Source organism: Trachurus japonicus, chromosome 3, assembly GCF_045865225.1.
Source record: "Trachurus japonicus isolate A0001 chromosome 3, Traja_1.0".
Classification (NCBI taxonomy): Eukaryota; Metazoa; Chordata; class Actinopteri; order Carangiformes; family Carangidae; genus Trachurus; species Trachurus japonicus.
Window position 1 is genome coordinate 21357039 of NC_140909.1, and position 18663 is coordinate 21375701.

General features: G+C 41.4%; 2 protein-coding genes across 2 annotated transcripts; both read right to left on the reverse strand.

Annotated features, from left to right (window-relative positions):
* Positions 1-5155: 5155 nt before the first annotated feature.
* On the reverse strand, positions 5156-8780 carry tm2d3 (TM2 domain containing 3). Its single transcript, XM_085766391.1, has 6 exons — positions 8658-8780; positions 7960-8046; positions 7212-7372; positions 6802-6976; positions 6558-6633; positions 5156-6434 (listed from the first exon to the last, which is right to left on the reverse strand). Exons 1-6 carry the CDS (start codon positions 8761-8763, stop codon positions 6269-6271), a joined length of 771 nt encoding a protein of 256 aa, XP_085622517.1. The 5' UTR covers positions 8764-8780; the 3' UTR covers positions 5156-6268.
* A 624-nt stretch (positions 8781-9404) lies between these two features.
* tars3 (threonyl-tRNA synthetase 3) lies at positions 9405-18549 on the reverse strand. Its single transcript, XM_085766400.1, has 19 exons — positions 18215-18549; positions 17868-17954; positions 17533-17717; positions 17134-17257; positions 16911-17035; positions 16608-16725; positions 16281-16345; positions 16117-16195; positions 15890-16036; positions 14262-14360; positions 12526-12692; positions 12258-12420; positions 12002-12139; positions 11470-11547; positions 11275-11375; positions 10914-11018; positions 10619-10691; positions 10383-10497; positions 9405-9754 (listed from the first exon to the last, which is right to left on the reverse strand). The coding sequence occupies exons 1-19, from the start codon at positions 18539-18541 to the stop codon at positions 9606-9608; spliced, it is 2445 nt and encodes an 814-aa protein (XP_085622526.1). The 5' UTR covers positions 18542-18549; the 3' UTR covers positions 9405-9605.
* Positions 18550-18663: the final 114 nt, after the last annotated feature.

An 18663-nucleotide genomic window follows, 5' to 3' on the forward strand; every position in this document is an offset into this window, starting at 1 on the left:
AATGTATAAATCAGTAGAAAAGACCAGTTACATAAGTATTTGTCATGTTTTAACAAGTTAAATGTACAGTCGCAAGAAAAGTAAGTGAACCCAATGGAATTACTGACTTTAGTTTTGTCCCTTGTCCATAGTGATGATTTTTTCCCTCAAATATCCACAGTATAGGCTGGAAAAAACCTTTCAGCTAATGGCATCGACAAAGGCTGTCTGGAGTTGGGAGATATCAAACCTGGAGTTCAGACAGATTCAGATTCAGGTATTTCATTCATACTAAGGAAGAAAAATGTTACACATGAGCAGTTAAGACAGATGTACGTGAAAGGGAGCCCCAAAGAAGCAAGAGTGCTTATAGATAGGGGACCCAAACAACTGACAACATCCTCACCCACATCCACCCTTCAACCCCCACCCCCCAACAACATACCTAGGCTACATATTCACCCAGACCAGCACCCATTCATCACCGCCCACTGGTACTCACGCACAGTCATCGACATACTCGACACACAAGCACCCACACAAACACACATAGGTACACGTACTACACACAGATAGCCTACTCAGACAGCATTGTTTCCAAGAAATACATGATTCTGACAGAGATTATATTATACATAGGACAGTTTCTTTCTAACTTTTTTTGAAGGCAGAAAAGGAGTGTGAAAATTTAATGAACCCATCCAGCTCATTCCAAATCTGTGGACCCCTGCAAACAACACTCAGGCTGGTACATCTAAGTTTACGCTTTTTCTCCAATATGAGATTTTTTTTCCTGGTGTTGTGAGTGTGCAGGGGATGGGAGATTGGGATGAGCTCACATAAGCGTTTATTGAGTTGGTTGATAACCTGATACATAATATTATAATAATAATAATAATAATAATAATATCAGTATAACATACATTGTGATAGATGTTGAAACCGCAGGAAGCCTCAGGAGATCAAGGGAGTAGAAAAGGGGGGCCAGAGGGAGCTGTGAAAGCAGACCATGTAAATGCACAAATTGATTTTCTTTTGTGAAGAGTTTGATGAGATTACTTGGAAAAGTGTTACACCATATTATAGTAGTTGATATGTGGTTCAATAAGGGATCTATACAGAGTACGGAGAGCAGAAAGTGGAAGATAATGTCTTAGTTTGAAGAATAAACCAGTATATATTTTGATAGTTTGCTGATTAACACATCAATGTGATACTTAAAATTAATGAATTTGTCTGGATACCAAGAAATTTAGTTGAATTTACTCTGTCAATGTTTTGCCCATTAATATTGAGATGGATATGATTGGTGTTACTTTTATTTCTAATGGAATAAAATACTATGTAATTTGTTTTCTTGATGTTGAGTGATAACTTCTTGTCTTTAATCCAAGAACCCACTTTCTCCAACTCCATATTAGCTCATTCAATGAAACAAGATCAGAGGGTCGGGCTACAGTAGAGGAGCTTTGACTTGAAAGCACACATTTTGAGTTTGTTGTTCTCAACAAACGTCTGCTGAAGCGAACCATACAGTATCTCAAGGAATACTCAGACTGGTGCTTGTCAACGGTTTTGTCAGAATAATTTCCCCAGCAGCTCAACACATTTACTAAGAACCATCCACGTTAACAGTTGAACACTTAGACTAAACACCTAAGTAAATCTAGAACAAAACACTTAAGTCAAAGAAAATCAACCCCCTGCAGTGACCCAGTCAGAGCCCTGACTATAATGCAGTGGAATAGCCTGAAGAGAAATATAGCTACAACAGACATCGTAAGGAAATATCTGAGCTGACGCAGTTGCTTGAAAGACAATGGTCCATAATTCCTCCTGAATATTAAGCAGGTCTGGTCAGCAGCTACTGGTGGAGCTTAGTTGAGTTTATTGTTACCAAATGAGGTTTAACCCAATATAAAATCTAAGGGTTCACTTACTTTTCCACCAGCTCTGTGAATGTTTAATCACTGCTTCCAATAAGGATACAAAACTGTACTTTTTTTCTGTTATATTAGTCAGAGGAAACCGGGCTTGTCTTGACTTAGATGAATATCAGATCATATTTGGTCATTCTTTGGTCCAGAGGCGAAAGGACTCACATGCTTTTTCTTTTTCTTTGATCATCAGGAAATCATTTCATCATTCATAAAAAAATAGAAAAGATCCTCAATTTTTTTTTTTTTTTCAAACCTCAAATATGTCTCACACAACATAAGCAGATGCATAAAAAGCCAACGCATCACTTTAGGTAAAAATGTAGCACCTTAGATAGCAATCACAGCTTTGTCTGCGTGGGTAGGTCTGTGACATTTGCATAGTTTGACATCCACATTAATCTCCCGCCCAAGTTGCATGGAGACTGTGAGTCAGCACCATAGATTGTTGATTTGACTGAGGTTTGGATTCTGAATTACCCATTGGCCAGTACTTTATGTTTGGGTTTCATTGTCTGGCTTTGAAAATTAAGCACCTCCCTGGGGTCTCTGCAGACTGCAGAAGGGTTCTCCGGTAAAGTTGGTCAGTATATTTGCTGAAATTTAGGTTAAACTGTTTTTTCAAGAGGAAGAAAAAAAAAACATCCACACAGCATAACACTGCTTACATCACTTAATACTGAGAGAGTATTTCTGTCTGTGCGCAGCGTTCAAATCACGTGTCATAGCCTACTGAGCTTAGTAGGATGGACAAGAAAGCTCACTTTTGGAAAACCATCCTAGTTTTTGTCAGAAGTCTCCCACATGCCTTCTGGAAAATATTCAGCCAGTTACAGCACTCACACAGTTGTTGCAGACTGTGTCCATATCTGTGTCCACAGACTTCTTGGAAGCTATTCACAGATTCAGTTTTTTGGGGCCGCAGGACTTTCACACATGGAAATCTTCTAGTACATTTCACAGATCGGTGCTTCTCAATAGTTTAGCCTCAAAATTGTTCCTTCATTGGCACGAAAATGACCATCAGCTGTAAAACACTTCACATACAGGTGTATTTTGCCATCACTTATAAGTCCTTGATCACACACATACAGGGGAGCTTCATTTAATTAATAACATGTTAAAAACTGGCTAGTAGAGAAGATGGTGTGATGTAATGAATGGGATGAACACTTTGGCAATCAAATATTTTGTGTTTTGTCCATTGTTCTTAAATTAGACCCCGACAATCATATAAATGGCCATGTGCTGACTGGCGTCAGGCCAAGAGAAATACACTATAAAGAAAAATGAAAAGCCCCAGCAAATTGAAAAGTCCAACGGCCATGAAAACCTTTTACAGGCAATGTAATTTGTGCCATGTCCTCAGGTGGTATCAAATGCTCCTTAGCAACCGTCCAAGTGTGAGAGAAAGGAGCACACAGTTGGATGCTGAGAGTCGTTAGACTTTTAAATTCATGTGGTTGCAGCATTCTGTTTTGTTGTTGACACCGTCTCCTGTAGGAGTGAGCAAAACGAGAGGACAATCTGTCGGGCAGTGTTGGACACAGAGGGTCAGAGCCGATGCTCCAAAATTCGGAGCTGCAATGTGAGTAAGTGGGATTGCGTAAGAGTGAGATGAATAAACTTTTGTTCTCCTCTTCACATGATTAGCAATTCAAAACAAGGAAGTCGTGATTCTGTCTCTGACAGATAATATTTAGCCTCTATTCCCAAATAGTGGTATGAATAGTGACTATTTTGAATAAGTATGGCAAAAAATGACTTTTATTCTCTATTGTTAATTATATTCTATGCGATAATTAATAATAATCACATCAAATGATAATGTCACTAAGGGAGAAAAGCATATGCCACTCTGGCTATTATTTGTAATTGGTCAGTACCCACTTACGTACGAGTAAAAGGTTTTTTAGAGATGTACTTCAGCCATTTACTCCCGACCTAATTTTTCTCAGACATCATTAGAAAGATGTTGGATTACATAATGACATTGTGCTAAAAGTAAGGCTTATAGCTTTGTTTGTGTGCTCAATATTACAGTTAAAGTCAGCTTTTTATTCTCCTACCACCAATTCTACCATCATGTTTTTTTTATCACAGACATTTTGTCATTTACACATGTGGCTCAGTGCATTTATGTATATAAACATACCATCTGTAGCATCATGTGGTGACAAGTATTATGGGGCATGATAGCAATGTCAGTAAACCTCTTCATGCCCAGTCATAACCACACAGTATCATTCAGCTCAAGTGAGATCATACTGAGACAGTCAGTGGGATCAATCATGGGGAGTGAATTGTGGATGAAGCATTTTTAAGTCATTTAAATTACAGGTTTAGAAAGAATAATTTACATCTTCCTGAAGAATATGCTATAGGTAGGCATTTCAAGTCCTCTCCGCAGCTCCCAGAATGACAAACACTTGCATCAGTGTGTGGGAGGGAGCTGTAGTGGCTGTGAGAGGGCGGTGTCAAATTTGAGGAACTAGAGTTACTGTAGGGTGGAGTGAATTTACAACAGCATCAGAAAAGCAGCCAATCAGGAAAGTCGACACAAAAGTGAAGAACTTAGAAAGGAAATGATTTTTTTTCTCCTTTTGATTTCTTGTTTTTTCTTCCACCTCCACATTATGCAACACAAGCTTAAAGATGAATTGTGGAATCGATAATGTTGTAAAAATTTGGCACGACTAATTTACCGAAATAATTGCAATCGCCAAACTGATAAACATCTTTAAATGCTATTTACAACAGGTTGATACCTTGCTCAAATGCACTAAAACAGCCCTACGTAGTTTAGGAGAGGGTTTCCCAGTCACAACCTTACCCTCCTGACCTCCTCCTTCTGTCACACGCCCGAGAGTAACAGGCTTCTTGCTGCATTCACTGTGTTTAATGTGAGAAAAAGCACAGACATCTGTGAAAATGACCACAGCATTCCTGTCAGAGGCTGCAGGGAGAACGGCACTCAAGCAGAAGCTCCAAGCTCATCGTTCTTTGAAACAAAACATCAGTACTGACATGATGTTCACCTCTGACCTCTAGTAAAGGTATTGACAGAATATTAAAAAGGAGCAAAAATGAACAGGGTTTGCTTCAAGATTGTGCAACTCTTAAAAGTAGCAGGAGTATTTTTGCCTCTTTCACTGCTTGTTCAGCCTTTCTTTCGCCTTCAACACCCACCGGTCTATCTCTAGTATCTCACCCATAAACCGAGACAATCAAATAAACACATATTTCACAAGTTTATTAACATGACTTAAAAAATGTCATTTACAGTGTTCCAAAAAATTAAAACAACCCTGACACTGAATAAGGAAAATATATTTACATGAAGTGAGAGGTGAACCAATTTGTGCCACTTAAGACACAAGCAAAGATCTTACAGTGTTAGTAGAGAATAATTCTTTCTGAATAATCATGAGTTTGTGGGAAAATTGAATGCGCAGGCTATCTCCAAAATCTGTAACATGGGAAAACCACATACTGCAAACTGCAGTTTGCTAGTGCAACACATTGTAAGTGTATCAGCACTTACTTGTATGAATTATATACAAATATAACAGTCTCAAAGATTATCATCTGCACATCTTCCGAAAGAGACTACATGTTGCAATAGATGATGACAGTAGTTATAGTACTTCTGAAAGACCAGGGTATCATTTACCTAGTCCACGGGGAGAGAGATTCTTTAAGTTGTTGTTTGTACTGCTGACTCGGTGCAGGAAAAGTATAGTGGAACATGCAAGAGTAACCGTCTGAGTCATCCACAGGGGCAACTGTCTCTTGTCTACGACAGCACCTGAAAATATTCCCTTCTGCATATTCATGCTTTCTTTCAGGACATTCATATTACATTTTAGATGCTTTACTGGATCTGGTGTCACCCTGAATAGCTCTGTAGCCATGGTTACCATTCGAACCCTCCATTCATGCATTTACCTTGCAATAAAGGAGGAGCAACGCACAGCTCCAGGTGACAGGATCTCTGTGAAAGCGCAGCTCCACAGGACACCAGATCTATCTATATACCATCAAGACACAAACCAGTTAAGTCAAACCTTCCAAATAGACATTATTACTGGCTCCTCGATCCCCTCTACAGCTCCATCTGCAGAGTCTCAACAGGAGACGGACGCAGAGTGATTGGGATTGATCTGATGGTTGTGTGGGTAGAGTCGTTGGTGTGATGAGGAAAACACTTCCTGCCTGTTAGCAGATGGGATGAGGACGTGTTGCACAGCGAGCTCTGGCAGGCAAACGTGCTAAGAACACAGCATCTCAGATCTGCGAGAGTGAAGCGAAAGAGGGCACAAACCATCCAGCCATGTCTCCGGAGTGTTGCTTCAGATGTAGAGCGAACCGTCAGCAGGTCCCACATAACCAACTCCTATCAGAAGAACATCGATCAAAGTCCAAATACCCAGGCCTCCAAAACTGAACAGCTTGCCAAGACCCTCTCGCCACTGGCCCAGATAAAAGCGGTCTGCCCCAAAACCGCCAAGTGTGATGCTACACAAAAGGAGAAAAACACAGAATAAAAGTCAGATTTGCTACTATAGCACACATTGCTGCCTCAAAATGGGTTTTTCAAGAATATTTCCATCATCTGATCGCTAATTGTGACAGATTTACCTCAGCGCTAATGCTGTTGACCACTTGTACCCTCCGGTCCAGTCACAAAACAAACGTTTCAGAAAGTGTCTCTTTCCTACAGAGGGAAGAAAAAAACATTTGGTTTGCATCGTGAGACAGTCCTGATGCACAAACAAAATAAAACTTAACCAAAACACAACAGGATTTCAAAAAAGACAAATCAGGGTTGGGTCATTTCATAACGTGTCCTAACCTAACAGGTTCTACAGAGTCTTTATCTTACCTAAACAATGTACATGATCTAAGACATCACAGGTGGCGTTGTAGCGCTTGCGTGGGCAGGACACTGTCATACAGCTGGTGGAGTTTGAACAGCGGTACTGGGATGGATCCAGCTGCCAGCAGAACTGACAGGTGATGGAGAGAGAGAAGTTGGTTTGCTGTTGTCCTGACTCTCCCTGTAAAAACAAAAACATTAGGTTAACACTACACTTGTTGTCTTGGGAACCTCTGTTGAGCAACACTGAGACAACTTCCAGTTTCATAGTTGACACAAGACCTTATATGCCTCACTTCCCATTTTTTTTAAGTCCCTGAGATAAATTAAACATTCACTTCTATGTGTAAATCTGCCAACATTGATCTACCTCTATGAAGCATGATGGATCTATGACAAACTGAGGTGCAACTCACTATACAGTGAACTCCTGTTCTGGTTTTACAAGTGAAAGATGCTGGTTTCCCATAGGTGCAGTTGTATTGGTAGTTGCAGTGAATGCAATCAGCTGGAAGGCGACTACACGAACCCCCACTGGGGCACTTGGAAGTGTAGTTCTCCTCATCTGCAGGGGATGCTGCAAAAGTACAAACAGGGGCACAGTTAATAGTAGGACTTTGTATCACGGATCACTAATGGGTTTGTCAACAAACATGCGACTGTATCCCCCAGAAGCTCTTGCAAAACTTGGGAAGGCTGTGGGAGGCAAATGACTAACACTGTCCCAACCTAAAAGGTCATCAGAGAGTCTTTGAGTATAGCATTTAATGCTTCATTAGGGTTCCTTGCTGGCCAGCCTGACATTACAATAAAACTCTCTTTGTTGCGACAGAGGTAAAAAACAAACAAACAAACATCTATTTAAGTGAATTCATACTTATGGTTGAAATATGAGCACAAATATGCTTAACACCTAATGTTTCCTCTGCTTATAATACAGGAAAGTTACCTTTTAAGAATTTAACTGCAACATTATGTAAAAAATAACAAACCCATTAGCATTTTTTGTTCTGGTCAGATAAATAAATTTGTGATGAGGTGGAAAAAGCTTAGGCTTGTTTATCAATCACTTTGACATTTTGAATATAGCCTACTAAATGCAGGTCCTTATGATGTTTATGTCGGTGTAGTGACATAGACCCTGCATACTGTCTGTATGTTTACCTGAGGATGCAGCAGGGACAACTGGGCTGGTGATAGCAGGTCCATGCTGGGCATAGGGGGGCTCCTGGCCTGCAGAGCTCAGGTATCCTGACAAGAAACCAGACAATAAAGAAGTCAACAGATCGGAGACCAACATATTATTATGCGTTAAATACATAACGTTACTATGTGAATTGTGTAAATAGGAAATGGTTACTACCTAACGTTAGCTGCACTCCTACCTTACCTGACCGACAGGACTAGGGTGAGGATGTCGGTCTAATAAATAGTTTAACAAACTGGTAAACGTGCTCGCAGGCGACTTGTTGTTTGTAAAATACAGGAGTGTTTTCTGCTTTAACGTTACATTGACTTCACTAAACAGAGGCGTTGACTGGCTGGTGGCACTTAGCCTACTTACAGCAACTGACAGGAAAACTGAAAGTGGCAGTAAACCGTTCATTTTTATACACTGTGGATTAACTACTATGTATTATTAAATGACCGCACAGCCTGTTGTAATTGACAAACATAAGGGCTAGACATTGCATCCCGTGTTTTCATTGCTAACTGTTAGCTGCTGCACTGACGTTAGTGTTAGCTCGCTAGCTAGCCAGTCGGGGCTAACTTAGCTCAGTGGGAGGAAGCTAACGTCATGGCACAGCGAGGTAAGATGACCAAATACAGGAGCCAAGCTGGTGTAAATGCAACAAACATACCGTTAACACATTGTAAAACCATGTCCATAAACAGTAAGGTAATTATTCCGTAGGTTTTGAAGCACCGTCCCCGGTCCGGTCTCCATATCTGACAGATCGTGGCCATTGTTGCTACGGTCACGCCGGAGTTGCATTCACGTCATGTAGGAAAATGTGATTCTCAGCGATGTTCGGTCAAGTGAGTCCAAGGCAAAATAAGAAAAAACCCTGGTGGCTCCTTGATTAGTCACGAAGATGCCAGGGAATAAGTAGCTACTCAGACGGCTCTCAGCCTCAACCTCGACGAGGTCTTCTGACTAAGAAGCTGGCATAGTGACATCTTTGCCCATTCAACAGAGTCATTGTAATTTCATTCAAGAGGTGTATAATGTAGTGTACATTTTATTTTAAAAAGAAAAGAAAATAATTTTGGGTAAAGTGTCATACTTAATGAGATGCTTGTGAGCCGAGGATGCTGTCCTGCAGCACTGTCCTTTCATAAGCACCAGAGCATTCATGTGGAAGGAGGAAGCTTCTTAGAAATACATTTCACTTTGACCTGACACTGTGGTATGTTCCTGATCTGTTGTTGCTTGTAGGCCCTGTATTGCTCAATGGATTATTACCACTGTTAAAGGCTGTATTTTCATTGTTGCAAATTATAAATTCATGCATCTCACTGACAAAATGATCCCACTCTTTCACATGACATTTAATCCAGCATTAAGTACTTTGTGAGAATAAAAGAGCACAACATTCACATTCAGAAGACATACTTTATTTCTAGGGTTCCCAATCCCCATCAAGACGTAACTTCACAGATCGTTGCCAAACTCACATCACCTTCTCTACTACACTTTCTCAGAACCACCTTCATTTGTTCCATCATTTCTCCCTCTACTGTAGCAGCAGCTCTAATGTTAGAGCGAGCTATTCAAACGCTCAAGCGTGCTTTGTTCTTGGTCTCCATCAGAACTCTTCTTCTGCGTTTCGACAGCGAGATTGTTTGAGCAGGGTCAGGCGAGCCAACACCTCGGCCACCGTCAGTTCTCCATGAACTTTGTTGTCCCTCGTGCGCACATTGATGCTGTTAGTCATCTTCTCCTTCTCTCCGACCACTGCCAAGACATGAGAATACACAACAGCTTGACATGGGCCAAGTCACACACCACACAACACAGACACAGCTTCCCTGACACATTCCCCACTACAAGCAGATGAATCCAACAACTGTTGGTGGTTAGCCCATTTGTTTTATAATTACAATTAAAACGTTTCTTTTGGCTCGGCAAGACTGATGGTGAATCTACTGACAACCCACCAGTTAAAGGAATAAATCTAGTTTTTTTGATATCATATATTACACTTTCCATTTAAACCATTGTTTTTATTGCGAACCTTAACTGTTGAGGCCAACAGATGGCATTTAAAATGTAGGACTTCCAAATCAACAATAATGTAACTTTAATAAACTTAAAGATGATATGATGATGTTCAAAGCCATTGGTAAAAACCCTCTTGAATATTTCCAGTTTTGCCCAGCATTACAAGGGAATAAAATAATATAAAAAATTTTATATTAACATTACAACAATACAGTTTTAAATAAAATGTCAATCTTGTGGGTGCAATCAGTTAGATGTACTTTTGAAGTGATTGCTGGGAGCAATAAGAGCAGCACAGAGGCACTCTCCAATCAGTGGTCGCTCAGAGCTTACATTGGGCACACTGGGTACATTTTCTCACCAAGAATGAAGTTATATTGAGCCAACTGTGCATTTCGGATTTTCTTGTTTAGCAGACAGCTGGAGTCCAGGTCAGCATCTGCCATGAAACCAGCTTCTGTGAACTGCTTACACACCTGATGGGTAGAAAAAAAAACATCTATTATTGTACATTTCATTAAAAAAAGGATCAGTTCTGAACATCATCTGCATTTTTCTCACACTGAAATGTGGTCAGTGTGGGAGAAGCCGACATACCCTCTTGGCGTAATCCTCACAGGACGGGTTGACAGGCACCAGCATCACCTGACGTGGAGAGATCCACAGAGGCCTGGTGGAAGGACAGATGGGCCAACAGTCTTCACACTCGTGCAATAACAACATTACCAACATACAACACACAAAAAGCTGACAAACACCATCTGATTTATCTGTTGAACATATCAGACATATCAAAGCAGCTGGCTATGCCCCGAACTGTGGATTATGATTCATTTAATGATTTTTATGATCTAAATATATCGTATGCTTGAGCAGCCAGAAAACACCTCACCATTTCCCAGCATAGTTCTCTGTGAGAATGGCAATCATCCTCTCCACTGAGCCCAAGATGGCACGATGGATGATGACTGGTCGAGCTTTATCATCTCCATCCTTCCTGTAAGACATTACATCAGAAAGATTTCTAAGGATTCCTGTTTGTTTGTTTGTTTGTTTACCGACTCTACCGACTCTGAGCACTGAGCACGTTAATGCGTCACATGCTTAGTGATGTCAAATCTGCAATACAACTCTTCACCTTTTAAGTGCACAAGCTGAGACATTTTATTCAGGTTGGGGATTATCATATAATATTTGGTTCAGTAAAGCACACAGACCCAGCAGTGTGTCAATGTTTTGATTAGGTGACTCACCCAACAAAGGTCAGGTTGAAGCGGATAGGCAGTTGGAAGTCCAGCTGAATGGTTGCACACTGGTGGTAACGTCCAATTGCATCTTTGATCTTAATGTCAATCTGGAACGGAACAGAAAGATTTATAGCACTTTCCAGACCACAGGGAATTACATTGATTTTGTGTTTGGCAGGAAATATCTAGAAATGTTCTGACCTTGGGGCCATAAAAAGCACCGTCTCCAGGGTTGAGTTTCCATGGCTCCCCAAACTCGTTCAGGCTGTTCTCTAGTTGCTGTCAGACAGGAGGCATAGGTTAAGATATAAATAAATCTAAACAATGAAAAAATAAGTTCTGGAAGCCGACCACGTTATACTGAGGTACACAAATAAATACAGGACGCAGTTCAGTCTCCACTTTGCTCAATTTAGATTTGAAACATTTCATCTTAGAAGTGGACACAAGTAAACAAAATGAGCCTCCTCTTAAGTAACGACACACCACCTACAAAATTCAAAAGAAACTTCCTCATGACTCACAGATCTGATACTACTCTGCGAGTACACAGCAGGAAACCGTCTCTGTCATCCGCAGCGCCAAGTCATTTATGTTAGGGTGCGGACATAAGGTGCAGCAGAGTCTCATTCATAGTCATATGACAGACACAACTCAGCTAGTAACTTGAGTCCATTGTAAAAAAAAAAGAAAAAAGAAAACAACATGAATCATAACAACGATGCCCGTTTACCTTCTCAGCTTGGTTCCACACAGAAATGTCACCCAGATACTTTTCTGGACGGGTGGAAAGGTGAAGCTGGAAGGAGAAGCCAAACACGTCGTACACACAGCGGAGGAAATCCAGGCAGCCCTTCATCTCTGATTCGATCTGTGGTTTAAAAAACAAGAAAAATACTCAGAATTTAGGAAATGACTCAAAATAAGCAGGTATTGTGGTAAAAAAAAAAAAAACACTCCCTTGTGTAGTCCCAGAAAAATACAGTCACCTGGTCCATTGTGCAGAAAATATGAGCGTCGTCCTGCTGGAAGCGCCGGACTCTGGTCAGCCCAGTCAGTGTTCCCGACAGCTCGTTTCTGTGAAGGACCCCGAAGTCCGCCAGCCTCAGGGGAAGCTCCCTCCACGACCGCGGCCGGTGGCTGAACATCAGACTGAAGAGACAACCAGAGTACAGGAAGCCAAATGAATGTATATAATGTTAAATTTACATGATTTGAGGGACACTTTAAATATTTCCTCTGGGAAGATACATTTACCAGTGCCCTGGGCAGTTCATTGGCTTGAGAGCAAATATGTCATCTTCCACTGGGAAGGAAAACATGTTTTCACTGTAGTGCTGCCAGTGTCCAGATGTCTCCCACAGTTTGCTGTTATAGATGTTGGGGGAAGCTACTTCCTGAAAGCCTCTTCTCCAGTACTCATCCTAAGAAAAACAACAAAGCCACATAAACAAACTTAGCACGACAGGTACTTTGAGCTGAGCTGAATCATCGCTTCTGGCACAAAAATCCAGAGCCACTTCAACGAAAAGCCGAACCTATGGGTTTTATTTATCCATTTGCTGCTCTTAAGCAAAACATGTCCAGTTGAGTTGTTTTGCAGTGAAAAGTAGAAGACAGGAGTGTGTAAATGGAATGTGGAATGAAATGTGAAACAGATTCAGCAGTAAAGAATAGATATTACCCCTGTGTGTCTAGTGCTGAATGACAACTGCTTGCATTTACTTCAACAGTGACTGTATAAGTCTTAAGGAACCAGCATCCAACAGCCACTGATGTGAGAAGGTTAGCCTGCACACCGAGTACTCACTCTTAAATGTTAATGACATGTTGAAGGGGAAAAAAAATAGCATGCGTTTGTTCCCTCGACACATTGATAACAGACTGTAGTGATGTGATAATGATCTTGCACCACTTCTGTGCAATCTATGCAAGGCCTACTTTGCCTTGTCCGGTGTGTTGCTGTATCCTGTGAAGGTTTTCATGATGTCAAAATTCGTCACAGAGACAAGTTCCGGTACAGTCACTGACTTGAAAATAACTTTGAAATCTAATGTTCAACTTTGGGCAAGAATTGCGCTCTGCGGGTGACCGACAACTTATGCTTAACCTAGTTTTACCACCTTTAGCCAAAAGACCAATTGTAGCAGTTAACTTCACACAAGGGACTAGAAAATCTAAAAATGTTGACATTTTTGGATTTTGCACTTTACATGTCATGCATTTGGTACTTGACACACAAAAACCCTCTGGAAACTTCAAGCTATAAATACGACAATGTGCAGCAGCTGGGACTGGGCGAAGAATTCAATCTGATTGAGCTGAACTAAGCTGCTGAGGTCAGTGGTGCACTTCTTGGTGATTGCATCCTTCACTTAATGGTTAGCTGCATCCTTGTCAATGAGTCACTACAGGCATACTGGAAATGTCAAGCATGGCCTGAGCCTGATTGAAAGTAGTTCTTTTTATATAGAAGCTTTGAAAAGTTCTGTTTGGGGTTTTTCTTTAAAGGTCACATGTTTTACACTTATCCTGTTTTTTTTTTTTTACTTCGTCATGAAAAAAAGATGCCTCGCTACATAGACTATAGGATTATTCTTTTTTTTCTTTTTCTTTTTTAAATAAAGTGATGTTCAGTGTGCTTGAAAAAACATTCTCAATGCAGATTCAAAATAAAGTAAGTGTTAGTGTTATTGAATGACAACAAATTAGTTGATATATTCATAATGACAAAATTTGTAAATTCCAACCAACAAAGGCATATTGTAATAAATAACATATTATTGAGCATTATCATTTATTTGGCTATTTGGCTATTATTGAACAATGGACAGACTGCCTATTAACCTGTGGGGTGCAAGGCAGATATTTAAAGAGTGACTGGTGATCAATGTCTTGACATCAAATTGTTATTAATATGGATTTTAGTTACAGTAAAGACTTAACACTATACATAAAATATACACTAAGAGGCATTAGGCCACCACTCCTACCCTGATGAACTCGGTGAGCGTGTTGTAGATGAAGGCTCCACGCGGCATGAAGAAACAACTGCCAGGGCTGAGATCATGGAAGAAGAACAGCTCCTGATCCTGTGAAACACATACAGATGACATTTTAATGACTTCACTTTTTTTTATTGTCTGCAGGTAGAAGAACCAGTAATAAGCTCCTCGATGCACAGCAGGGAGCCATCTAATCATCGCAGAGCGAGCCAGCTATTGGAAAGTGTTTCATGAAAAAACTCAACGAACTCCAAGTGTGGGGAGGCGAAGTGACAGGTTCGATGTGCCCTTGCGTCCTCTGGAAATAGATTTTTATAAATGTCCCCCCTTAGAAGAAACTAAAATACAATATTCCATGGGGTGAGCAGGTTCAGCCATCTATGACAACCTTGGATTGGACATGAATGAAACGAGTCTGTGCAGCAGACAAGAAAACAAAAGAGAAACCTTCAGGGAGGAACACAGCATTTCTGTCTGACAGACTGAATGTAATACTGGTTAAGCCTGATATGGAGGCAAGTGTTACATACTGGTCTGAGCTACGGTCTAACTAGACCAGGAGCAGCCTAGGGAACCCATTTTCATGAGAGGTCTGTACCTACACCTGCTTTATGGAACAGAGTTTCTAGATAATGAGCTTTACAGATATAAACCTGATTCAACTAGTAATTTTGCTTGATGGGAACACTCAGTCATCCTCCATTCATAGACCACGACTTTCATTTCTGTAAAGCACAGTGAATGGTCTCTGCGTATGATTATGTGCTGTGTAAATAAAATGTGCCTTGCCTCGACTTTTATTTCTTCTACTACTACCATTACTTCAGTGCTACTGAGTAATATGTAGGAGGCCTTCAAAGGGTTTGGATTTGTGTTTTTGCATAAGATGAAAAGGGCCCCATCAGGTTTATATCATGGAGCAACATCTTTAAAACCACATGCCCCATTTGTCACCTCATGTCAACCGGCTTCGACTGCAATGTCTCGACTTGCGTGTTTAATATGGAGCTGTGTAGTAATCAGTGCTGACTGAGGTGCTGCCTCCTGTGCCTCCCAAGCTGGGAAACAAGCTGGGGCCCTCAGATGACTCACAGCGGTCTCGGTCTCGAGAGTGCAAATACAAAGAAACACAGTGCCCTCAGCTGGTGCAAAGCAGCAACAGGCGATTTAGATTTATAGAAAAAAAAAACAACGCGCCTTTTCATGTTCAAATGTGCAACAAATGGATGAATAGCTGGAGTGGTGATGTATCTGATCCATCTGAGTTAAGGAGTTTAAACAAGTTGGGCTTGTGCATTACACAAAGAGATCATTTGACTTTACTTATACCTCTTGGAAAAACAAATATTTTGTCTCTATGTTATTGCATATACGTTTGGAGCTCTTGTCTCCAGACTGTGGTTTTATAGATGTGGTGAAACTCTGTAATGAACATGGGCCTTGGAAAGCAAAGCTTTGACTCTCATGAGGAAAAACTCCTGCAAAAACCTCAAAGACATGTCATGCCATCATACAATTAAGAGTCAAAATTCACTTTCTACTGGGTTTTAGTTTCTGGTTGGTTTCTGGCTGAGACAGCCGGGTGTGCTCGAACATCAACGCCTATCGTGACTCACTTTGCCAATCTTGCGATGGTCCCTGTTCTTTGCCTCCTCCTGAAAACGTTCCCATTCCTTCAGCATCTTTGAGTCTGGGAAGGAAATCCCATAGATCCTTTGTAGCGTCTCCATGTCTGAGCGACCCTCCCAGTAGGTGGAAGAGTTCTGATGACAGAGGTAGAAAAAAGGCTAAATATCAACATCTTTTTTTTTTAATGACACACCATGGGTATTTCTCCACGTACCTTGTAGATCTTCATGGCCTTGATCTTGCCTGTATGTCTGACATGAGGACCTCTGCACAGGTCAATCAAGGGCCCACATCTACCCAGGATTCATAGATGACAACAGAATTAGTCTTAGAGAGCATCACAAAAAATCTCTGTTTACTTATAAAATAAAAACCAACCTGTAGACGGTAGTAGTGGGGGTGGTGACTTTCTCATTCAGAATGCGGCACTTGAATTTGTTGTACTGAAAGAGACAGTAGGTAAGTTAGATATAGTAGTCTCTATAGTTATACTGGTCAGAGGGAACATTCATCACAACCACAATGTTGTTTGACTTGAACTAAAGCTTTCATTCAGCCAAATTCACACAATATACACAACCACAACAGGCAGTAAGACTCAATCAGTCCGTACATACATTGTACAGTATTGTTTTCAAATCACTGAAAACTATTCAGTTCCAGACAAGCAGAGGTCTTAAAGCAGATATGAGAGCTCTCTCTCACCTTAAACATCTTTAGCAGCGTCTCCTTGCTGATCTCCAGCCTCTCAAAGGCCTGTTTTTCCTTCACCACACCCTTACACAAAGTCTCCAAGTCCCCAAACTCAGTGCTGGACACACCCCTGGAAAAAAGCAAACATGTTCCACTCTGACAGATATCATGACAATTCTGTAATAATCTAAACAAGTTTGACATGATGACTCAAAAACCCATTAATAACTCGTTCAAAAAGCTGAGAAATACAAAATAAGATAAAGAAATCTGTCCAGAGCCGAGAAGACACTGACAGTGAAAATACTTGCTTACTTTTGTCCATCCAGGTACATGTCATAATAGAAGCCATTCTCTATCGGGGGTCCGTAACATAAACAGCCTCCATAGAAACGCTCCATCGCCTCCCCGAGGATGTGAGCACTGGAGTGCCAGTATACCTATAGAACAAGAGAAGTTAATTGTTTTGACACCAACCCTCAGACTGAGTATGAAAACTCATGTTTGAGCTTACTGAGGATCCTCTCTATATACTCACAGCCTGAGCATCTTCATTGTCAAAACGCAAGATCTCAAGAGAGCAGTCCTGCTCGAGAGGTCTGTCCAGGTCCCATAGTTCTCCATTCACCCGAGAAATCACAGCATTGTCGGCCAGGCCTTGGCTGAAAGATCAATAATGTGAGATAGTCGCGTCAGAATCTCTGTTTCCAAACGGAGCAGAGTGATTTCTATCATCACTATGAAAGGGAAGATTGAAAACAATGTAACATCATTGAGAGGGCAGGAGTAGGAGCACTAGAGAGTAAAGCCTCCCTGTGTGCGACGTGTGTATTTGGGATGATTTATGATGTGTTATTTAAAATATTACTGACATTTGTTGGTGATGCAGTTATAGACAGAACACTAGAAAATTGTGACCAGTTGTTGAAGCACTAACCTGATATCAGAAGCAAGCTGGTACGGCGTGGTCACCCAAGCCTTCGCTGCCACCTTTTGCCCATCTGGCAGCTCCACAGTGATGGGCTTGCTGTTTGCAGCTTTCTTTGCCAGCAGGGCATCACTCTCCTTCTTCAGCTCCTCATAGAGGCTGAGGCGCTCAGCAACGTAGCCAGGCCAGGACGTCTGCAAGTATGATAAGATTTTAAATAGTCAATGCAGGTAAAAGGCTGGGACCTTGAAAAATAAATGAATTAAATTATGATAAGTTATGTCTCTGTTTGTAGAAAGGGTCAACAGTGTGCTAAGATAATTTTAAAGTTCTGTAACAATCACCTCTTTTGCGCTTCCATCTCCCTGTGGCTTCTCCTGCTTCTTGTCCTTCTTACTCCTGTCACCTGGTTTTGTATCAGAGGTTGCCACCTGAAAAACAAACAGAGTAAACATGAGCCTGTTATTAACGACAGGGGGCATGCTCAGTACTCAAAGTGTGGACACAGTGAGTGACACTGAGTGAGACAGCTATTTCTGGAGATGTGGTAGTAGAGTTTGTCATTTGGCTTCACAGAACAGAACAGAGGCCCGCTACTCATAATGTGACAGCACCACTATAACCACAGCAATACCACAACTGGCAGCCATTTACGTTGGTAAACATATCCTCCCTCAGTCTGTATTAGTACCTTATTATCTACTCGGTTGTTCGTCTGCTTCTCTTTGCTGAGGTTTTTCTCCGGAGCTTTGCCACACTTGGCTCCTGGCTGTGTCTTCTTCCCAGGCTGCGCCCCCTCCAGCTCCAGCTCCGCCTGCAGACCCCGCCGGAGGTGCACAAGCCGGTACCTGAGCTTCTCGTTCTCGGTCCGCAGACTCTCCAGCTCCGGGGAGGCGGCCGCAACGCAGGTGGTGTCCAAACCCCGCGTTAACCCGTCCCGAAGAGTGGAGATTTCCCTGCTGAGGAGCCGAATCTGCTCCTCCTGGGCGGCCAAGCGTGCGGCCAGGGACTCCGCCATCTTTAAATGACCGTCAGTGTCACAATGAGAGCTCATTTCCGGTGACGAGCGGTTGAAAATAAAAGCCCATAATTTCAATAGATAGCCTATAATTATTTAACGAAAACTGATTATGAACATGA

Bases quoted from the DNA above. Each gene is read 5' to 3' on its own strand.
- tm2d3 (XM_085766391.1), bottom strand. From the start codon at position 8,763: ATGGCCACGATCTGTCAGATATGGAGACCGGACCGGGGACGGTGCTTC. The intron at 8,047-8,657 runs GTATGTTTGTTG...GTTTCTTGTCAG, and splicing joins GGTTTTACAATGTGTTAACG to GATACCTGAGCTCTGCAGGC. The intron at 6,634-6,801 runs GTAAGATAAAGA...TTCCCTCTGTAG, and splicing joins AGATCATGTACATTGTTTAG to GAAAGAGACACTTTCTGAAA.
- tars3 (XM_085766400.1), bottom strand. From the start codon at position 18,541: ATGGCGGAGTCCCTGGCCGCACGCTTGGCCGCCCAGGAGGAGCAGATT. The intron at 17,955-18,214 runs GTACTAATACAG...TTTGTTTTTCAG, and splicing joins ACAACCGAGTAGATAATAAG to GTGGCAACCTCTGATACAAA. The intron at 11,019-11,274 runs GTGAGTCACCTA...AATGTCTTACAG, and splicing joins TTCAACCTGACCTTTGTTGG to GAAGGATGGAGATGATAAAG.